The sequence below is a fragment of the Elgaria multicarinata genome, chromosome 15 (assembly GCF_023053635.1).
Source record: "Elgaria multicarinata webbii isolate HBS135686 ecotype San Diego chromosome 15, rElgMul1.1.pri, whole genome shotgun sequence".
In the NCBI taxonomy this organism is placed as follows: Eukaryota; Metazoa; Chordata; class Lepidosauria; order Squamata; family Anguidae; genus Elgaria; species Elgaria multicarinata.
This window is the reverse complement of record NC_086185.1, coordinates 32,222,253-32,245,051: the sequence shown is the minus strand read 5'-3', so window position 1 is coordinate 32,245,051 and position 22,799 is coordinate 32,222,253. Positions and strand designations below refer to the sequence as shown.

The 22,799-nt window shown below is 46.2% G+C and overlaps 1 protein-coding gene across 1 annotated transcript; it reads left to right on the top strand.

Moving 5' to 3' along the window:
* Window positions 1-472: 472 nt before the first annotated feature.
* YIPF6 (Yip1 domain family member 6) lies at window positions 473-12,819 on the top strand. The gene is made up of 7 exons (XM_063141654.1): window positions 473-551; window positions 3,990-4,118; window positions 4,592-4,670; window positions 5,008-5,050; window positions 5,920-6,045; window positions 7,578-7,735; window positions 8,849-12,819. The coding sequence occupies exons 1-7, from the start codon at window positions 498-500 to the stop codon at window positions 8,962-8,964; spliced, it is 705 nt and encodes a 234-aa protein (XP_062997724.1). The 5' UTR covers window positions 473-497; the 3' UTR covers window positions 8,965-12,819.
* The last annotated feature ends 9,980 nt before the right edge of the window (window positions 12,820-22,799 follow it).

The window sequence follows — 22,799 nt, the reverse complement described above, 5'->3', positions numbered from 1 at the left end:
AAACCTGTTGTTTAATGGGGAGGGGGCGCCTCCCCTCCCCCCGCCTTCACAGCTGCCATCACGACCTTCATCGAGCCCTTTTTATCGTGGTTTTCTGGGCCATGTTTTTTTTTGGGGGGGTGTCCCCCTCCCCTCCCCCCCCAAAAATCCGCCGGGGAGGAACCGCAGCCCCAGGGCCTGGGCCCAAGGCGGGGGGCGTTGCGGGGCGTGGAGCCCCCGCGGAGGCTTATGGCGGGGGGGGAGAGAGAGAGAGAAAGGGGGCCCCTCCCTCCCCCCCCCCGGGCCCCGCGAAGACTGCGCTTTGGGGGCTAAAGGCGCGCCCCGTCCTGCAAACTGGAGAAGGCGGAGCGAAATCCCGCCGCTGCCTGTCAAGGGCTGGGGGCGGGATCAAGCTGGGCCACGTCATCTCCGCCAGCCGCCCTTCCCGCTTCGGCGCGCGCTGATGACGTCGAGCTGTGGGCTGCGACTCCACGTCGGTGCTGGGCGGCGGAGCCAAGATGGCGGCGGCCGAGGAGGCGGCGGGGGGCCCCGAGGGAGCCACGAAGCCGCTGGTGGGTACGCGGGGCGGGGCGGGGCGGGGCGGGGGGCGGCTGCCGGCGTCCGGAGAGGGGCTGGGTGGGGCCGCGGCGACCCCGGGCTCTTCTTCCCCCGCGGCGTGAAGCGACGGAACTCCCCGCCACAAGACGCCCGCTCGAGGACGGCCCTGACGCGGACGCTCCTCTGGCCTCGGTGTTGGGCTGGGAGTTGCAGCCCCGCACGGCTGGAGGAAGGCGCGCGCCACGCGGAGGGGGCGGCGTTGCCAGCGGCAGGAGGGACTCTTCGCCGCCCCGGAGGCCCTCCGTGCCCGGCCGCCTTCAGCCGCCCCGCGCGCCTGGGCCGGGGGGGGCCCTTGGCCCGATCCAGCGTAGCGCTCCCGTCCCTACTTCTGATTTGGGGGGAGGTCTTCTCTTGTGTAGGATCGCTGCGGCTCAGTAAAGGCAGGCATGAATTGTGAGGGAATTATTGCCTGCCTGCCTGCTCGTTTGAGGCAGCCTTGCCTGGCTCTCGCAATAGGCCGCTGGCCCTGCGCTCCTCGCTGCGCAGAAGGAGGGAGGGAACCCCCCCCCCCAGGGAGCAGATGCTGCGCAGGGGGCGCAGGAAAGGTCCCTGCGCCTGGCTGGTGCCACAAGGCACGAAGGGCTTTAAGGAAAGCCCTGCATTGCAAGGTGGGCACACTGAGACGAAAATTTAATGAAACAACTGATCTATACTGTTAAAGCATAAAAATAATTAAATTATTAAAGCACTTAATAATTTAAAGTTTTAATGATTTAACACATAACATAAATTAACATGGTATGTCTGCCCCCCTTTTTTTTAACGTATTGTCCCCCTTCCTTTCCTGATGCATCCATAAACTGACCAACACAGATAAGCTGTACAAGAGTTAATGTTTGGTAAAACAATTGTAAATTCTTGTGTTTAATTTTAGGGAAGGACCAATAGGACCTTGATAACCAGCTGCTTTTGTTTGATTGTTGTTACCTTTTGGACTCCTTAAGAACATAAGAACATAAGAAGAGCCATACTGGATCAGAGCAAGGGTGCATCTAATCCAACACTCTGTTCACATGGTGGCCAACTAGCTATGAACAAGCAGGACATGGTGCAACAGCACCCTCCTACCCATGCTCCCCAGCAACCGGAGGACACAGGCTTATTACCTCAAATACTGGATATAGCACACAACCATCAGGGCTAGTAGCCATCGATAGCCTTTGCCTTCAGGAATTTATCCAACCCCCTTTTAAAGCCATCCAGATTGGTGGCCATCACTACATCTTGTGATAGTGAGTTCAATAATTTAACTATGTGCTGTGTGAAGAAGTATTTCCTTTTATTTGTCCTGGATCTCCCACCAATCAGCTTCATGGGAAATGACCCCAGGTTCTAGTATTTTGAGAGAGGGAGAAAAATGTCTTCCTATCCACATTCTCCATACCAGGCATAATTTTGTACACCTCTGTCATGTCTCCCCTTAGCCCCATTTTTTCCAAGCTAAACAATCCCAGTTGATGTAACCTTCCCTCATAGGGGAGATACTCCAGCCCCTTAAACATTTTAGTTGCTCTTTTCTGCACTTTTTCCAGTTTTATACTATCCTTTTTTAGGTGTGGTGACCAGAACTGTACACAGTATTTTAAGTGTTGGTCGCACCATAGATTTGTATAAGGGCAGTACGATACTGGCCGGTTTATTCTCATCTTTTCTTATAATGCCTACCATGGAGATTACCTTCTTTACAGTGGCCACACACTGGGTGGACATCTTCATCGAGCTGTCCACCACAATCCCAAGATATCTTTCTTGTTCAGTCACCGCCAGCTCAGATCCCATTAGGTTATACTTGAAGTTGGGTTTTTTTTGCCCCAACGTGCATCACCTTACACTTGCTTACATTGAACTGCATCTGCCATTTAGATGCCCACTCTCCTAGCTTGGAGAGATCCCACTGGAGCTCTTCACAATTCTTTTGCGTTTTTAACAATCTTAAATAATTTGGTGTTGTCAGCAAACTTGGCCACTTCACTGCTCACTCCTAATTCCAGACCATTTATGAACAAGTTGAAAAGAATTCGTCCCAATTACCGATCCCTGTGGGACCCCACTATTTACTTCCCTCCAACTTAGTTCTTATTCTTATTGTTAAATTTGTAATTTTGCATTGCTGCTGTTTTTATCTGGTTGAGCTTTTATATTGTATTGTATTTTATTTTATTTATTTATTTATTTATTTATTACATTTCTATACTGCCCAATAGCCGGAGCTCTCTGGGCGGTTCACAAAAATTAAAACCATTCAAAATATAAAACAGTATAAAACCATAATATAAAATACAATGTAAAAGCTCATTTATTTATGGTTTTATACTGTTGTTTTATACTTTGAATGGTTTTAATTTTTGTGAACCGCCCAGAGAGCTCCGGCTATTGGGCGGTATAGAAATGTAATAAATAAATAAATAAATATTCTGATATAAACTACACATACCACTTCTTCTACTGATTGTATGTAAGGCTATATACATCCGCCTGCCCATATGCATTTCCACCGCAAGGGTCTTCGTCACTTGGATAAGAAATCATTCAACATTATAGCCAAAAACGAAGACAATTTTGAATAGCTTAATTATTCCATTCAGACCTGCAAGGCGAAAACAAAAGTAGCTGGTTACCAAGGCCTATTGATCCTTTCCTAAAACTAAACCCAAGAATTTAAACTGAAAACAATTGTCTTACCAAACATTGTACAGCTTATCTGTTTTGGTCAGTTTATGGATGCATCAGGAAAGGAAAGATTCCTATCGCTGAAATATGTAAAAAAAAATGGGGAAAATATTAATATTTCTCCAAATATTAATTTTCTCCAACATTATATGTTTATTTTTTCCATCCTGATTTCTCCCAGGCCTTCTTATGTCAGAAGCTTAATTGGTGGTGTGTGGTGATGAGGTCATTTTTATTGCTATTGTTAAAACAATTTGAGAGTCAGAACTCACTCCTGATCCAATGCTGCTCATCCAGAAATCAACCAGTAATTCCCAACAAAGAGTTTTGTGGCACCTTAAAGTCTTAACAAATTTATTCTGGCATAACTTTTCAAGGACTTCGGCTGAGTTCGGCTGACACGTTAATCATCGGTTGTTTCCCATTCTGTTCCTATTACGCACACCCACACCCAGTTGATAAACGTGTCGTCTGAAGTCAGCCACTGTCTACTTCATCAGATGCACAAAGTGTTACCTTCAAATTTTCAGTTGTAGTCCAACACATCTGGATTGCACCTAGTTGGGGAAAGCTGGAGTAGCGAGTTGCTTTTCTTCAGATTGAAAAACCTTCTGAAGTGCAAATATATGAAGAAAATCATCTAATCCTACTCCAGCCATATTTCTTATTAATTGACTTTCAGACATAGCTGACTAAACACTTAGTTGTTGGGAACCTTTTAGTTTGCAGGTCTTGCAGATGTGTCCATATCAGAAGATATTCCTGTGGAAGGAGAAATTACAGTTCCTGTGGGAGCTCATTCCCCTGATGAAGACTACTCCACGCTGGATGAGCCAGTTAAGGATACAGTTGTAAGTATCTTGTCAAAGGTGAGCCAGAGGGATAGAAATTGTTTACTTAAGATAAATATCTTAAAACAGCCATCTCTGAGTTGCCAGACATCGCCTTCGGTGCTAAATTGCATGGCCCCTTCAGGCGAAAGATGTATTTCCTTATTATTCATTCCTGTGTCGCGATCTCTGGCACATTGCCCAGTTTCAGTGGGTGTGTAGCAGACGGCATCTTCACGAGCAAGGCTGGAAATGTGGTGCTTAAGAACCTTGTTGCTGCTGTTTCCCATCCTGGCACAGGACTGGCACCTAGGAATTTGAAGTCATGCTTGACCCTGCTGCAGGAATCAGTGGAAAGACAGGTGCATCACAGATCTTACTTTGGGTTTAGTGTGTCTGCAGCTTGTTAATGTAAATCTGGCTGCCATCTTATCGAAGTGTCCTCTTTATTAAAAACCTTTGTTGTAACGTAGATAATTGCTTGGACTTTTCAGATGCGAGATCTAAAAGCTGTTGGGAAGAAATTTATCCATGTCATGTATCCCAAAAAGAGCAGTGCCCTTCTGAGAGACTGTAAGTACTAAAATAGTTTCAAAACTATGAAAACTGTGGAAGTAAATCTGAAATCCTTTCCTCTCATTAAATTGACCGAAAGCATTGCTAGAAGTTCACCCTACAGCATCCCTTCGTCCTGTACTCTATCTTGAGACAGTGTGGAATGTTTGGTGGGCTAACTTCAGGATTGGAATGGCATATGGTATGAAAATAATTGTCTGTGACGTTTGGGGAAAAGCAACCTATAAGATTAATGTGGAGGTATTGCGTGGCTCGGGGAAAGAAGACAGGTTCTGCTTTTGCTTTGGTTAGAGAACAATCATCAATATGTATTGTTTTCTTTCCTTCCTTGCAGGGGATTTATGGGGACCATTAATCTTGTGTGTGTTACTTGCACTGTAAGTATTATTATTATTATTATTATTATTATTATTATTATTATTATTATTATTTATATAGCACCATCAATGTACATGGTGCTGTACAGAGTAAAACAGTAAATAGCAAGTATCTGTGTTCCTCCCCCACTCAATCTTTGCTACTATTTTGTTCATTGGGGGAGAGGCCAGAATTGCTGTAGAACCTCTGCTGGAATAACTCTAAACTCTAAACACTCTGGGGAGCAGCTATTTAGCATATATGTTTGTCATCAATTTGCTTTCTACTATAGAAAAGACATTGCACTTTAATCTCCTGTGATCTGCTTGAGATAGTGACCTGGTTTGGGTGATCAAAACCCACTGTGGCTTAAGCAAACCCCAGTAGCTTGTGAGTCGTGGTACATACCGGGTGCAATTTGCATGATCACCGCCTGGCTCATCATATCGTCCAAACCTGTGCACCATGGCTTATTGGAGAGTTTAAAAGCCTCAAATTACCCAGGGGTTGTTATAGGATTATTTGTTATAAGATTATAACAAATAAGATTGTTGTAGGATTTGTTGTAGTACAGTGTCACACTAGTAAAACAGAAATTACATACTTAAATGGTTATCATGCTATTGGCTTGCATAGAACCCTGAACCTACATTCTTTGATCCAGCTCTCAAGATGGTCCAGGACCATCTGCTTGCAGGCAGTTGCTCTAACAATGTTCTGTAGGCTCGGAGGTTCCCACACGCCACCTGGAGGTCCTTTGGGTCTCAAGCACTTCTGCACTGATTGCAGTGGGGGGAGAAGACCTGGAAGGTGGGAGAGAAGGAACATGAAATATAAAAGATGTACCGTTCATTTTGCGTTGATTGGTTTCTCCTTTTCTTCTTCCTAGAATGCTTCAGGGAGGCGCAGCAGATAAAACAGAAGACCGAGGGCCTCAGTTTGCAGAAGTGTTTGTTATCATTTGGTTTGGAGCAGTTGTCATTACACTAAATTCCAAGCTGCTTGGAGGAACCATGTGAGTGTCTAGTGGAATTTTGATATAAAAATGTTCTCCTGGAACATGGGGTAGAGATGAGGTTCCAGGGTTGTTCTGCAGATGCTCCTTTTAAAAACGTTCATCTGCACATGTAGACTGATGTGCTAACAGTTTTCTTGTGCAACGAAGCTATCTCAGACGATGAGGATGTGTGGGGTGCTCTGGGAGTAAAAATTCTTCCTTCCTGTTGTAAGCTTGTAAATCAAGGCCAGAACTAATGCATCAGGGTCTGCCAAGTCCTCCAAAACAGAAATGGCCAATGGATATGGCCATGATGCAATACGCATCATGTGTGCAAAGCACGTTTGTTCTGGGCTCTGGATCTCCAAAACATTTTAACTGTGTCAGCAAAAGGCTTTTGTGCATCTTTATTCATATGAGAAAAGGAACATATTATCAGTTGTAAGAAACAGAGGAATTCTACACTTCAGTGTGTGGATTTTGTGTGCAATATGTAAATAGACAGATTTGCTTATCGTTTTAATATTTATATCCTTCCCTTTAGTAGTGTGCTTGATGCCAGATGGTGTTAGCTTCATTATGAAGCCTGACCATTCATGAGGGGGGCAACTTGGGAAGCAAATATTGTTCTGAAAAGTAGGGCTGTGCCCTGCCTCGGGGACAATTCCCAGATAGAGATGTGAAGGCCCAGAAAAAAACCAGGAAAAATTGGGGCGGGGGGGGGGGGGGAATGGCTTTTTCCTTTCTTTCTTTTTTTTAAGTCTTTTTTGGGTTTTTTCTGAAAAATTGAAAAAAGAAAAGAAAAACGGATTACGGGATGTTTTATTTTGGCATGATGAATAAAATGTTTAAGACAAGGTGTTCATATATTTACTTCTCCAAATGTTTTCTAAAAACTATGTACAGTATTAGATTATTACAATTTCTGGGCACCGAGGACAAGCAAGTGGTAATATTGCATTTTTTTCCCCATGGCTCCAAAATTTCTGGAAATTTTACATCTCTAAGCCCAGATCCGACCCAATTCGACCCACTTCAATCCAAATCCAGATTGGCACTGGATTGGGCCAAGGCGGTCTTGAGCGGATCGAGCCAGGCCCCAAGCACCTCGGATTGCTTCAGCCCGATCCGTGGCAGTGGTAAAGCCCCCTTGCCTGCCTGTGAGACTTGCCCGAGCCATCCTGCAGCTACATGTCCTCAGTGAGAACTGCCATTTTCAAAGAAAAAGGGGGCTCTGTAGTTTCCTGCATCTAAGTCTGCAAACTACAGAAATGGCCCTTTACAGTTTTCCCAGGTGTTTGCTGAGCAGCTGCATGGCATGCACCCGGGAACCCACAATTGCTGGCCCACTTTGGGGTTGTCCTGGGGCCAAAGCACCCAAGTCGAATTGGGGCCGTTCCGGAAGCTCCAAAGCAAATCGGGGTGGAAGGGCTGTGCACAGCCCTACTGAAAAGAGAGGCGGCCTCTAGGAATTGAGGAGTTGGCTATCCCCCACCTCACAACTTCAGAATTTACCAAGTCTTCTCTCTCTTCCCTTCCCCTGCCCCAAGATCTTTCTTTCAGAGCCTTTGTGTTCTGGGCTATTGCATCCTGCCTTTGACAGTGGCTCTGTTGGTCTGCAGACTTGTGCTGATGGCATCCCCGAAGCCTGGTACCTTCATTGTGCGCCTCTTGGTAGTGATAGCGATGTTTGTCTGGTCAACATTAGGTGAGTTTGAGATGGAACGCATCCGAGAACTGCCTCGTGTGGCTTCCGAGTGCACACGCTTGAGGTCCCATTGAGTTCAGCAGGACTCCAGTATCAGAACTGTTCTTCATTGTGGCTACTGCTTTCAATAAGTGGCAGTCTAGCAGGTGGCCTGGAAGTTATGCTGCAGGAGCTTGAGGCCTTCAGAGTAATTGTGGGAGACGGGGAACTGGACAAAAGAACAACTGGTTTGTCCCCCGGGGATAGTTCTTTGTTTATTGTCCTCCCAGGAATACCGTGCACCGTTTTTGTTGAAAGAAAAGAAATATACTGGTGTGATCAAATCACTGACATTGAATTGTTTGATAGAATCACATTTGAGCAACATTCTATGGACAGTTGGCTTTTGATAAGTTTCCTGCTATGGAGAAGCATGTTGATGATAATTGAATAAAATCCCAAGTAAACGGGGGTGTATATTCTCTTCCTTTATTTGGAATTATGTCCCACTTGTTTCAGTTCCTTGCTGAAGCACTGAGGACCACAGCTGAAGTTATCTGCTTAAGTAAGCGGGCTTAGAGTTTAACTGGCACCTTTCCATCCATTTTCCACTTGTTTGTTTTCCAAGGTGAATTGCTTGCAGTGATGCTTGTGGGAACTGCTTTTCAGTATACATGAGATGACTGCTGTAGAGAGAATGCAATCTGTAAAGGGGCATTTTTTGGTTGGTTGGTTTTTCTCTTTAGAGTTTCAGCTTTGTTCAGTTCATGATGGACAGTAGAGGAGCAGATCTGTGGTACATGCAAGGGGCTTCCGGGGGGGGGGGGGGGAGATGTGGGAAGTCTCATTGCTTAAGTTAGTTTCTCCTTATGCTAGCATGCACCAACTTCCCTTTGCCCAAGCATTGGTTTCATAAGCAGTAGTGGCATTGCCGTAGTTGGATACTCCCCCAATGTATGTGATCTCTTTCTGCTTGTCAAAGGAAAGGTTTCCCAATGAGTAAAGGCAGCTGACTTAATCTAATAGGAAAGATGACTGCATCTGATGAGCTGACTTCACCTAAATATTTAGCTTCTGCTCTTCGATTGATATTTGCAGCGAGTGTTTTGAAGCAAGCCTTCTGTTTCTTTCCAGCATCAACAGCCTTCCTAGCGGACAGCCAGCCTCCAAACCGCAAAGCCCTTGCTGTCTATCCCATCTTCCTTTTCTATTTTGTTATCAGCTGGATGATCCTCACCTTTACGCCGTAGCAACCGTGCAATCGACAGAGACTGAAAAACTGAATGAAGGTGGCTTTTGGCATTTTTGTGGAAGTCCCTTTCAGTAGTTATTCCCATGTTGTCCTCTTAATTTATCTATCCATATTTATAGTGTGTTTTGTGAAAAGACGGGGCATCCCCAAGCCCAAGGCCGAGGGATGCACTGAATGTCACCAATGTGATTCTTGTTCTTCAAAGAGCACTACTGATGTCTGTTTTATTTTGTCCTGCTGCTGTTGTAAATGTCCACTAAAGGGCATGTCTACCCTGTTTTGAAGAATGCTAGTGATAGAAGATAGCTAAATAAACTCCTATCTTGGGCCTCAAGACTATTGATAAATGGACATCAGATACCCAAAGTCAACTATTTTATTAGAATTCCAGTCCCCAGTTGGCACTTTGTGTTGAATAGAATGTTGCCTTACATATTTTAAAATATGTGTTGACTTTGAATAGGAGAGGCTTCCAAAATTCCATGAGTGGCACAGGGGAGAAAGCTGGTTGAAATTTGTTCAAGGGCCTTGTCTTTCCCTTTTCTTTCCCCCCCGTCCACTTCCCATGGTACACCGCAAGAAGAGCCAAACGCAGTTACTTCTCCCTCGGTCAAGTACATCAGAAGTTTGCTCCAGAAGGCATGAATGCCACCTGAGTCAAATGTATTCAACATGTTTCATGCGTTGCAATTGTATGGGGAACAATATATTTTCCATCTGACTCATGGAGAAACTATTGCGTGGATTGGACAGCTCAGTTTTCTTTGCTGATCTGAATGCAGAGTATCAAATCGGGAGAAAAGCTTCAGTGACCTAGGATATGCTTAAATAAGCTTTGGCACAGGAGATATTGTCCTGCAGAATGCATAAGCCATGGGCTCAAATACTTAAGCCATGGAGGAATGTTGGGCAAAATAGAATCTCAGCCTTAAAAATGGTTCTGGTGGCTTGGAAGTATCATGAGGGTCTAAGATCCAATCATTCTTCACTGAGATGGTTTTTCTAGCAGAAATGCTTTGGCTTGGTGCCTGCATCCCTAGGTCAGTGTCCTTAAAAATGGCAGACTTCCTATGTCACCTCTGTAGGAAAAGAATACACGTTTGGTTACAAAATGAGAAAACCTTTTGTGCAGCAAGATACTGTGTGTACACATTGGTATATGCCTGTGCTGTATCTTCCTACTCCTAAATGCTGAAATCATTGCGAGCCCTTCAGAAGACAGATTGCTTTCCCAAAGGGATTGTTCCTGTAACCTGCTGTTGTCAAGGATCAGGGCATAACAGTCAAGGCAGGGATGGGCAGCGGTCGACCCTTTCACAAAGTGCAGCTTAATGCAATGTGATAATTTCTGATAAATTTTCCCATTACGGGGGAAATGGGCTTGAGATAATGTACTGTATCCCTTGTAGCCCTATACCTAAACAGCAAAAACTAAATAAATAAATAATGGCTGTGTATAACATGCAGGCTGCTTTCCTGAGTTCACTGCAATTGCATACACACACACACACGCATGCAGTTTTAAACTGGCATTTGGTTTTCCTTCCTCCCTAATCCCAAACCCCATATTGTGCATCTGCCTCCTTCCGTAGCAGCTGATGATATCAACAGTGATAGTTCAGATCAGAGAGGCTGCTTTGCTCTCCTTGCTGTGCTTGCTATGTAATGTGGAAGGAGCAGGTTGGGGTGAGACAAGTATTTATTTGTATGCAAAAGGTTAATGCCCCATGTTACTCTCAGTATCTACCCCTGAAAACTTTTTGGATTATTTCTGTTTGACAGGATTCCATCTGCTCTTAGAAATTAAACAGGGCCGGTAGCTGTGAATTGTAGCCATGTAGTAGAGAACTGACCTTGCGGAGTAGAAGGCAGCAGACTCTGATTCCGACAAATAAGGGCTTGGGCAGCCCCAGAAATGTCCTTCTAAGCAGGAGTTTGGAGCAGCCTTCCCCTACTGATGCCCTCCGGGTATGCTGGACTACAACTCCCAGCATTCGCGACCATTGGCCATGCTGGCTGAAGAGCATGGAAGTCCAAAATATCCGGAGAGCACCATGTTAGGGAAGGCCAGTTTAAAGAGTAACAACTCATCTGCACAAAAACTCCAAGAGATCGGATCCTCTGGAATGGGCCTGCCCTGAAAGTCACCTTTGGAGAACCAGAATGAGTTCCCCTTCATAATGAGATTTTAAAAATACTTCTTTGTGTCTTATGTGCATTGTATAGAGAGTGATCCACAGGGAGTCAGTAAAATTAAACTGCCAATTTTGTGTTGTACATAATCTTAAAAGGTGGCAAATCTTAGCTTTGCACTTTTAAGATGGCTCGTCTTATATAATTTAATACTGTTCCTTAGGTTTGGCCTGGAGAGTAAACATAGAAATGGTTTACATAGTATTTTTAAAATCAGTTTAAAGGAACAGCAACTGATTGGTTAAGATATGAAATAATTTTGCTATACTATGATAGTAAGGACTTGCTAGGTGTGTATAGGTACTGCCATCTTTCCATCATGATGAAGGCTCCAAGCAGAGTTACCGGCTTGGAATATTTCTCACTAGATCTCTCAGTGTATTGGCCGTCTGACTCTTGCAATAAGATCAGCCTTTGTTTCCTGCCTGTAATCTGCCACACGCTTAAAGCCAAAACTTCAAGGAACAGAGCTGTATATTTTTTAAAGTGTGTTCAGAAGAACCTTGTTCTTCAAGGTAAGGGAGGAACTGTTGTGAATGACCTCTTACTTTATTGACAAAAGGAGGCAGCCAGCCCTGGCCAAGGAAGTTGTGATGTGTGGTCAATCCTATCACATTGTCTTTCTGTGTGGCACCAGCTTTTTACAAATGGGTCAGGAGACTGTTGATTGCTCTATATCCAAGTGGCTATCTTTCCAGTAACTCGGGCAGTAACTCTTGTACTTGCTGATTTTGAGGATTAGGGTCAGAAAAAGAGCAGACAGTGTACATGTTCTGTCTCTGCTGTGGCCGAAGTAAGCCATAATTTGGAAGAATTGTCCCATCTGTGTATAGTGACTCACGGCTGGTCATCAAGTTGTGTTAAGTAGCTCGAACTTCATCACGTTTGTTTTATTTCAGTTTTAATGTTTTCTAACAATGATTCTAATGTTAAATGGACCTATTTACAGATCCCTGGGCCACTTGGTTCAGTGAACTTGAAGGATGGGATTATACGATTGGCTTTTTGGCAGTTCCACATACATTACAATTTGCACATACTTCAGTATGCAAATCATTCTCAGACACTAGAAATCTTACATTTGAGCCCTGCCCTTATACAGGAATGTCTGGCAGATGCTTAAAATCCATCACAAGGCAACTGCAAAAAGTCACCTCTTGGTAGAGGAAGAAAACAAGTGGAGACAATTGATCCTGACTGGAGCTCAATCTAGACCTGCCCATGCTGTAATGCTATGAGATGTAGACCCCGGGAGGGTCAGGGGTGGCACTCTGGGAAAGGATGGAGGAAACGAACCATTCTACGCGACACAGTTGGGTGCAATTTTTGTTCTCTGAGCACAAATACATGATTTAAACTTCATGACAGAGCAGCAGTTGATGTTGCATTGGGAAGAGCAAAGGTTGATCAAGGAATTGGTGAAGATAAGAACAGATTTTTGCCTTAGCAAACCTGTGGGATGCTCTTGTTTTAAACCAACATCTGATTCATGTTTTATTTAAACTGCTATTCTGTCACGGGCTGTGTCATTTTCTTCAAATCTTGATTTTAATGTTGGTCTTGTACATAATTTCACTGCTAATCTGTGTGTTTGGGGTGGGAAATAAAACATGTAAATTATTTAATTGTAAACTTTTATAAATTAAAATGTTGAAACAGGTGTGTAGAGTAATTTGGTCTCATGCAGCACATCCAGTCAAGGAGTCTTTTAGCTGTCACTTCCATATGTAGATATTTAAAGCACCAAGGTAAAGAGGTATCTTGTGGGGTCTACTTTTTGGGATAGACAAGTTCTTGAGTTGTACAAACTACTTCTCAGATAGAACGAAGAGAGTTCTTGGCCATAAGTAAAGATGCGAAAATTCAGGAGAGTTTGAAACCATGGGCAAAAAAATCTTTTTTCCAGGGCTTTTCAGCGGAAAACCCTGGAAATTTTGGGGTTAATTGAAATGTATGCAATACTTAACCTGTTTTGTTTTGTTACACCTAACCTTCACATAAAATGCATCATTTTATTTTGGGCAACTTGTAGCCCACCACTGGCTATGGTGGCTAGGGCTTCTGCGTGTCTCCTCAGAAGTAAACAGGAGTGAATCATTCCGTAGTTTTCTCAGCCCTCTCTGACCAGTGGAGAAAAGCAAAAGTTTTTCCTTGCTGGGAGGGCTGTGGGGCCTGAGGAATTAGCTGGCAGGCTGTATGAGGTTGACCCCAGGTACCCCCTGCTTGTTTTAGGGTTAATGTCTGTCTATCTCCCAGGACAGTTTACATAAAAGAACTCTATGCAGGTTTACTGAAAAATAATGCCCACTTGGTTTGGTGGAGCTTACTCCCAGATAAGCACAGACAGGTTTGCAGTCTGAAAAATATAAATGCCTTAGTTTTGTATTAACAAAATGGTGAATATTATTATTATTATTATTATTATTATTATTATTATTATTATTTATATAGCACCATCAGTGTACATGGTGCTGTACACATTGCAAATTGTTGTGACCAATGCTACCTGAGCCAATGGATTTGGGGTATTATCATCCAAAAGTAGGTAAAAATAAAAGTTGAGCTCAAAAATTTGGTAAAGATGCAAAACCGTGTATCATTTGTATATTGAGTTAAACTTTATTACATTGAAAATTTTGAACTCTTAAATATTCAGAAATTCTGTAAAGAGGTGTATCAAATTATGCATAGTGTGGAGAAAGTGAATAGGGAGACACTTTTCTTCCTTTCTCATAATTATAGAACCCGGGGTCACCCCATGAAGTTGATCAATGGGAGATTCAGGACAGAGGAAAAGAAGGACTTCTTCACACAGCACATAGTTAAATTATGGAATTCACTACCACAAGATGTTGTGATGGCCACCAATTTGAATGGCTTTAAAAGGAGATTGGATAAATTCCTGGAGGAAAAGGCTATGTATGGCTACTAGCCTTGATGGCTATGTGCTACCTCCAGTGTCAGAGGCAGTATTCCTTTGCACAGTTGCTGGGGTACATAGGCAGGAGAGTGTTGTTGCAGCCTGTGCTTGTGGGTTTCCCACAGGTAGCTGGTTGGCCACTATGTGAAGAGAATACTGCCCTAGGTCGACCTTTGGACTGATCTAGCATGGCTCTTACGTTCTTAACGTACAGCATGCTGGGAATTGTAGGACTTTTTCCTAATACTCTTAAACAGTGTCCAGAAGGGTGTCCTTGTCAATCTGTTGCAGGAAACGCAACAAAGGTTTGCATCGTTGACAGCTGGCAGCATGGCTTAAATAAGCCACGGTGGCTTGCAGTGCGCATCAGCTACCATTGTGAGTATTCCAGCTGCAGCAGGCGGTCACCACAGCTTAACAGACTGCAAACAGACTGTGGTTAACAAGCCACCGAGATCTCATCATCACTGTCTGTACGTCCTTGCATCTCGGTTCCTTTTGACAACAACCTAAGGGCCGGCCTTGGGGGTGGATGAGCTGGGCAGTCACCTGGGGCCCTGCTGAGCTCAGTGGCTGTGTTTCTTGAATGCACCGTCTGCCGTAAGCTAAGGGGGCAGAAAGCAAGTTTCTGCAGCCTTCCTTTCAAGGCTCAACAGCTGCTTTGGGTACCAAGTACAAAAATGAGTCTCCTTGAATTAGCTCTGAAGTACGTTTCTTTTTCATTTTCAACTTTGATGTCATTTGTGCGAAGTAAAAATCAGCGGAGCACAGTTGCCTCAGAGTAGAGATTTTTATTTTATTTTATTTATTTATTACATTTATATACTGCCCCACAGCCGAAGCTCTATGGGCGGTTTACAACAGTAAACAATGTAAACAACAGTAAACAATAACTCTAAGGCAACATTAATCAGCACTTCAAATACTGTAAACGCTATAAGCACTATATAATTAAGAGGTCAGCTAGATACCTTTTAAATTTTTAACTTTATTATTTTTAAAGGAAAACAACAACAATGGATATTCTAAAATAAAGAATTCTCACCCAAAGCTAGGAACCACTACAAAACCAGAGCAAATATTAGTAAAACCTGTGATAGCTCTGCTGTGGCGCATGGTGTGCGCTGCCTATGCTCAGAATGTGGCTTTGCAGATTTTGGCTTGTGCAAACTGTGGCACAGAGAGGCCGAGAGTTCAAGGCTTTGAGCCGTGCCGTTCTCAATGGATATCACACCTGCGCCAGGCCCTGGGTGGCCCTGCAAAATGGACCAGGGGTGGGGGGCACCAAAGGCTCCTAGGGCCGCCCCTGACTCTCCGGTGTTTTTAATTATTTACTTACCTTCTGAGCCAGCTCTGTGCTCTCCGTGAAGGATGGTGCTGGTCTGTTTTGCAGCGAGGTTGGGGAACGGGAGAGGATTGTAGACCCGGCGCTCTCTCTGCTGCGGCCTCCAGGGGGCAGTGTGTTCCCACTAGACAGCATCCATCCAGCACCTTCGCTCACTGTCAAGGATCTGGGAGACAAACGTTGCTGCTCCCCAGTGGGATGGTTGAGGGTTCTTGAGCAGAGCAGCCGGGTTCCCCACCCGCCCTGGAGCAAATGAACGGAGAAGCACGCAGTCAGGAGGTGGGGGAGAGCCTCAGGGGTCTGGAAACAAAGCCCTATGAAGAGAGAGTGAAAGAACTGGGCATGTTTAGCCTGGAGAAGAGGAGATTAAAAGGTTGTCACACAGAGGAGGGCCAGGATCTCTTCTCGATCCTCCCAGAGTGCAGGACACGGAATAATGGGCTCAAGTTACAGGAAGCCAGATTCCAGCTGGACATCAGGAAAAACTTCCTGACTGTTAGAGCAGTGCGACAATGGAATCAGTTACCTAGGGAGGTTGTGGGCTCGCTCACACTAGAGGCTTTCAAGAAGCAGCTGGACAAGCATCTGTCTGGGCTGCTTTAGGGTGGATTCCTGCATCGAGCAGGGGGTTGGACTCGATGGCCTTGTAGGCCCCTTCCAACTCTGCTATTCTGTGATTCTATGATTCTATAGGACAAATGGGTGGAGCGAGGCCACAGTGCCGGAGTGGCCTCCTTGGCCAGGGGTTCTGCTGGGCAAAGGGAGCCATGCCTGAGTGAGCCTGACGTGTTTCCCAACTGCTGCCTCCCCCCATTGCATAAAAGAAGTTTCCACTCCCCGTGGCGCAACGCGTGCACTATTGGGTTTTTAGGTCTTTGTTTTCATTTGCGAGTGTGATTGTTCCATTTTAAAGTAATGGTAAACGCGTAGATAACCTGTTTGATAGGCTTCTTATGAATACAAACACATAAAACAAGGCGGAAGGAGTGGGATTGGTTACGCAGGTGCCCTCCTTAAGAGGGTCAGGGTGAATTGGCCTGCAGCTACTGTGCGACAAAGAGATGGAGCCCAAGTCTGGGCTTGTTGCTCTCCAGTCCACCTGCCTGAACCGGTGTGTTCTGTCTGTGTACCGTCCACAAGGTGTGTGTTTTCCAAACGCCTTTTGCTTCCTCGGGGGCCTCTCCAGGCCCTGCAAGGTATGTTGTGATGGCCACGTGGGCCTCTCTAGAGGAACTGCAGCACAAGCAAAAAATATGTGCCACTTGTATTCACAAAATGTTAACAACAAGGCATCTCCAAAAGGTTAAACAAACCAACAAAACAAAACAAAATGGGGCTAAATTGGGGCAACGATGTGCCAGGAAAGAGTTACGGCCAGAAAAGACTGTGCCAGGGAGCGAAGATGGTTAGAGCATCTAAGGACAATGTCCTACAGCTCTGCTTCCAAGTTGGGAAGGCCTTCCAGTATTTAGGAGAGAGGTGCTTCAACACCCCCCACACCATTGTGGGCTCCCCCATAAGTAGTTCCAACCCCATCCTAGCTAGGGCATCCACACATGCACAGAATCCCAGGGTGGTTTTGTTCGTTTGGAGGAGGGCGCCACTGGCCTGGCAATGCTCTTTTAGTAGTGAACTTCGTTTTGAGTGCTTGGCCATGGTATTCCACTGCCCACCACAAAGAGATGGGAGTTCCTGCTGTTTCTCTTTAAAGCAATGGGCCTGCCTCCACCACTGGAAAATAATGAACGCGCCTCAAGTAGTACACTACACATGAGTGTGCTGCTTGCTCTCCGGGCCCCAGCTCTGGGGCTGCTAAAGCGAAACCTCTCAGTAGGGGGATAGAGGATCCCTTCTCCACCTTTCTGGTGGTACCTTAGTTGATGGCTCCCGTATTGTAACGTCCTCTAGCTTTTGGCTCAGAGAGCTCAGCTGCTGCCCCCGCCTGTTGTTCACTGAACAGACCACCCTCCCCGGTGGCACACTGAGGGGCCAGGGCTGCGTGCCCACACTGCAGTTCCAGGGAAAAATAAAAATAAAGCCCAGAACACGTGGGCTTTGGGCACAGAAGACGGCTTCCTCAGGAAGCTCCATTTCCAACAGAGCTGTGCATACGTGCTTGCAAGAGTGTAGTTAGGATGGACGTGTGTCCTCCTTTACAGGGGACATTCCTCTGTTTTCAAGGTGTCCCCTGTTTGAAGGGTTGCTGGTTCCAGTCAGGCTTAAAGATCCAGAACCCGAAGAAAGGAGGGCAGAACAGAGCAGACCCTTGAAGCTGCCTCCCCACAGTCAGCACTTGGACAGCAGAAGGGGGGCGGGGACGCTGGTCACCTGGAGACTGTCTTCCTCACTCTGGTGAGACGTATTGCATGGCTATTTAAGTTATCATACACATATACATTAGCATATGCAAACATTTTGTGAATCGGAATCTTCTGTTGTCCTTTGATGATTCACAAGTGGTCGCCTCGATGCCTCTTGCCATCCCTGCAGCCCCTGCCTGGAGAAGCTGACTTAAGGCCGGAGGCTGGGCAGGGGCAGGGGCAGGGGCAGGGGCAGGCCCTTCGAAGGCAGGCAGCCCATGCTGGAGCGCTTCCCTGGGTTCTGTCCAAGCGGAGATGGGCTGCAGGGGGAAACAGCAGGGTTTGCCAGGGTGGTAGCAGATGCCTGCTGTGCATGATTCTGATTGGACAACATTCTGTGATGTCAGCGAGAAAACCCACCCTTCCACCCCCATGACGACACTTTTACATTTAAAAAACCCTTTAATAATATTAAGAAGGTGAAAAATTGTATTTATTTATTATATTTCACATCACATTTAAAAATTAAAACAAAAACGCCCGAAGCCTGAGAAGGAGCGAGGCTGACAGCTGAGCCGGCGTTTGATTTGCAAGTGTGTTTGTCTGTTGCTCAAATGGTGAAGGCTAGAGGAAGGTGGGGCTGAGGGCGCCTAGTGGTGTCGGCGACCCTCTTGTCCCTATGCTGGCTGGGCTCCGATCCCTGTGGGATGGCAACATCCCTGCATTGAGCCTGGCCCTCCTCCAAATGAGCATAGCCAGAAGATAGAGGAATCCAGCATGGTTATACTTGCATCAGGCTCACAGATCCAAGGAGTGGAGGCTGGTGACATCGATGCCAGTGGGGCGTTGAATCTGCTCCGGGTTTCAGTCTGAACTCTGAAGTGTGGAGCCCCTTGGAAAGCTCCTTTTATTTATCATTTTGACTGAAACCCAGAGCAGATTCCTGGCCCCACTGAGATCAAAGCCACCAGCCTTGGTGAGATTCAAGTCTTGCCTCAGCTGCAGGAATAGGGTGTTTCTTTTAAGTCTGCATCCTCCTCATGACTGGCAGAGGAGAATGGAGGTTGTAAATAGACACAGGGCCTTCCATTGACCCCCCTGGCGCCTGCTGGCCAACAGCGCGGCCCTCGGCCTGTACTGAATGTGGCTTATTTGCTACTGCGCTTTTATGATTCCACGCAGTTATTTCTGTCCCACACATCACATTCTCTCTCTCCCTCCCCCCACCCCACCCCCCACATGCATGAAAACAGCAATGGGAATGCACACTCCTCATGCAGAAGGCCTAAAGCCAGTCTCTCCCCCTCTCACACACAGGAAAAGATTACAGGCCCATTTTGCTGCCCCTCTAGCACCTCAAATACAGGAAGCATTGCACACATTTTCCCCCCCTAAAGGGATGCAAGCCTCTTCGTAGAAGACATGTGATAAAAAACAACAACCCAAAAGCTTGAGGATGGAGTGGTGTGGAGGGGCATCTTTTCCCAGCAAGGAGATGCAGTGGTGGGGACATTGCATCTCCAGCCCATCTTTTCTTTGCCGCAGGGTGCTTGCAGATGGAGGGCTCCTCCTGCCACCACCCGGAAGGCGTTGTGCAGCGATTCCGTTTCCCCCTCCTTCTGCAGTAAGGAGAAAGATGGAAGGAGTGGTTGGAAAACACTGGAAGAGCTGTGCAAAAGCTGGGAAACGGCAGAGTCATTGGCGGTTGGGGGCACTGGCCAGCTGAACCTGAGCTTCTGCACCCCTGCTGTGGAGGATGCTAACTGGTGGAGCGACTCTTGGCTCACAGCTGGGAGGGCCTTCTCAGCGGTGGCCCCACACCTGTGGAACAAGCTCCAATCTGAGGCCCGCCACGCACCATCCTTGTAGGCTTTGAAAACATGTTATTTTACCATGACCTTCCCATGATGACTATTATTATTTGCTGCAATTGTTGCTCTTGCTGGTTTTATTATTGGCTTTAGTGTTTTTAATTGCTATTGTATTGTGATTATGTTTTTATCACTTTTAACTGTTTTTATGTTCTTTATTGTTGTAAGCCGCCTTGTGAGGACTTCTGCCATGAAAGGCGGCCAAGAAATGTTTTAAATAAAATCCTTGGCGCTCCAAAAGTGTAACTGTTTCCCCCCAGAGCTGCCCCTGGTGTAGCTCTTCTCTCCCCCCTCATGTCTCGTCCACCCTTCGATGCTCCGCTGACCCTGGCCCATTGTGAGCCACCCTCACTGCCATCTGTACGAGAGTTCAAGTAACCATTGCTCTCATGCAGCAAACGTCCTAAGAATGGAACCTCGGGGTTAAATGCAATTCCAGGTTCACCAAGAAGCCTGGACCTGACATGTGGTGTGGTAGTGCAGTAATGTGCTGCCTATTTTTAACTTCCCTGGCAAGTGGCAGGTCAGAGGTCCTTCTGCTTGGAGCATTTGCTTCCCTCTTGCACAAGGTGCAATGCTTCGAAGCAGGCGCCTGGTTCCAGCAGGTGCTGTGCTCCTCCTCTTCCTCCCAGGAGGCCAAGGTGCAGGTCAGCCACTGAGTGCCATGAACCACCTCTGACTTGGATCAGCAGTAGCAGCAAGTTTCAGGCTGTGGATGGAGGTTGCATAAAATGCCCCCTAGATTATATCCTGCAAAGCAGAAAGAAAATAAAAACCAAAAACCATATACCTGCCAAGCAAACACGAGTGCCTGTAGCAAAGTGCTTTAGAGTCATCATTCCTGTGGGGGTGGTTGCTAGCATCCCCTTTTGACAGAGGGAGGGTGAAGATTGGGAATGGATGTGCCCAAGGCCACCCAGAGAATTCACAACAGAGCAAAGTTTTGAACCCAAGTCTTCAAAATAGCCTGCAAACTGTGCCCTCCCTCCCTCCCTCCCTCCCTCCCTCTCTCTCATCTGAACACTCAGCAATCCAACAACAACAACCTGAACAAGAACAGATCGTAAAAGGTAACAGTGTAACAACAGATTCATGTAGGAAATGTCTTTAATTCCAAGAAACAATAGACTATGTAACAGGAGGATCTAAAATTAGATGCATGCTTACCTTTGAGTAAACCCCATTTTAGTAAGTCTCTCTCTGTTCATTGGGGTTTACTCAAAGGTAAACATGCATAGGATTTTAGTATGACTTGGATGTAAATACAATTGAAATCAATAGGATTTACTCTTGAGTGAGGAAACCAGCAGATCTCTATTTTATAAACTTGGAGATGCACAGCTTCACATGATCAAAGGAAGGGAAAACTGATCCTTCGTACTGGTGGACTACCAGGAAAAGGGTTTAAGGGGGAATTTTTTAAAAAATCCTTAAAATCAAGGGATGAACCGATCTGATTCAAATTTGGCATGGCTAAAACCCTCCTTAAGCACTACCACTGTGCCAGGTTTGATCTCTTTACCTTTAAAACTTATGCAGATGAGAGCATTTTGGTTACCTTGGAGCAAAGAAGGGGACCTGACCACCTTTACAAAAGAAATTTAAATGATTGTTCATCTTTGAAACAAGCAAAACAAACCTTCGCTCCTCCTCCCCTGTAAACCTTTCCCAAGGGGTGGGGCATGAGATTTCACTGGCATAGTAGCACTCCAGGTGAAAAGATACATGAGCTGAAGGAGCACAACACAGAGAGACATGAAAGTACTCAGCGCTCCACTCGCTCAGGAAATGGAGGGGGAACCCCCGGATGAAAACTGGATTTAAAAAAGTAGGTGTGATGTATGTATGTAGGTACGATTGCATTTATATCCCACCTATTTCCCTCCAAGGAACCCAAGGCGGCATACATACTTCTCCTCCTCTCCATTTTATCCTCACAACAACAATCCTGTGAGGTGGGTTGGGCTGAGAGTCTGTGACTGGCCCAAAGTCACCCAGTGAGCTTCCATGGCCGAGTGGGGAATAGAACTCGGACCTCCCGACTCCCAGTCCGACACCCCACTGGCTCTCCACCCCACCTGCGGCAGGGGCCCAGGGTTGCAACCCCTCTGTGCCAGAAAGCACCTGCTGCAGTGCAGACAGAAGGGACTTGGGGGATGCCAAGGCTTGGAGACCTTCCGGTGGGTGGAAACACTCGGTCCGGGGCTCAGCAGACCAGCGCTCTCACTCAGCATCAAGGCTTCAGCCACGGAGCTGCAGTTCTCGCCCTGTGCTGAATGAAACCCATTGCTATGAGGCCTCGCCTGACTGTGGGTCTGGCACGGGAGGAGGAATGCAGAGAAGTGTCCAAGGGTGCCAAGAGCACATTCCGTGGTCCAGCTACCCTCTCCCCACCCCCACCTACTTTCTCTTGCTGGGCTTTCAAAGGAGCCGAAGTTGCTGGCCCAGCATCTTTGTGGCTGCTGGACATTCTTTCAGTCCATGGAGCTGCTCCCCCCACCCCCCGCCCCCGGTGACATGTTGCCCTTGGCAATGGGCAGCCCTGGAGAACGGCACACACTCGGACAGCCAGGCACAGGGGACTGGGCTGCGCTTGGCCTCCAGACTGCCAGATGTGGAACTCCTCAGAGCTATATTGAAACGGTCATGGGAGAACCGTGAATAGCAACAAAACCCAGAGAATCATCAGACCCAGGGGGGGATGGATTGCGTTTCCTCACCGTCGCTTTCCTCCCCACTTATGTCCTATGAAACAAAGGCCACATGGCCCATTCAGTGGCCATTTTTATTGTGCCACTTTTCCTGAATGGCAGCATATTCCCTTTCCAAAAAATGGATTTAAAGGGGTCGATTTTGTGACGGAAAGAAGGCAAGAAAGAGCAGGAGATGCTTGGGAAGCAGACGTCATCGTCAAAAGGACCCGTAAGTGGGGAGTAAGGAGCGTGCGGCAAACTCTCCTCTGATGACGCTCCCAGTGTCACTTCCTGTATTCGTGACCAATTGTTCTAAGACCTGACGAGGATGCTGCTGCATCTGGCAGTGAGGAGGACTGAGAGGCACCTCACCTATGGCATTCCTTGCCCAGCTGGCCATTTCATTCTCCTCAGTCAAGGCATTAGTAAAAACAACAATGCTCTTTGTGAGATCTTTCCCCTGCAGGTGAGCAGGATTTTTTTAAAAAATATTATTCAATATGTTTATATC

Bases quoted from the DNA above. Each gene is read 5' to 3' on its own strand.
- YIPF6 (XM_063141654.1), top strand. From the start codon at position 498: ATGGCGGCGGCCGAGGAGGCGGCGGGGGGCCCCGAGGGAGCCACGAAG. The intron at 4,671-5,007 runs GTAAGTACTAAA...CCTTCCTTGCAG, and splicing joins CAGTGCCCTTCTGAGAGACT to GGGATTTATGGGGACCATTA. The intron at 5,051-5,919 runs GTAAGTATTATT...TCTTCTTCCTAG, and splicing joins TTGTGTGTGTTACTTGCACT to AATGCTTCAGGGAGGCGCAG.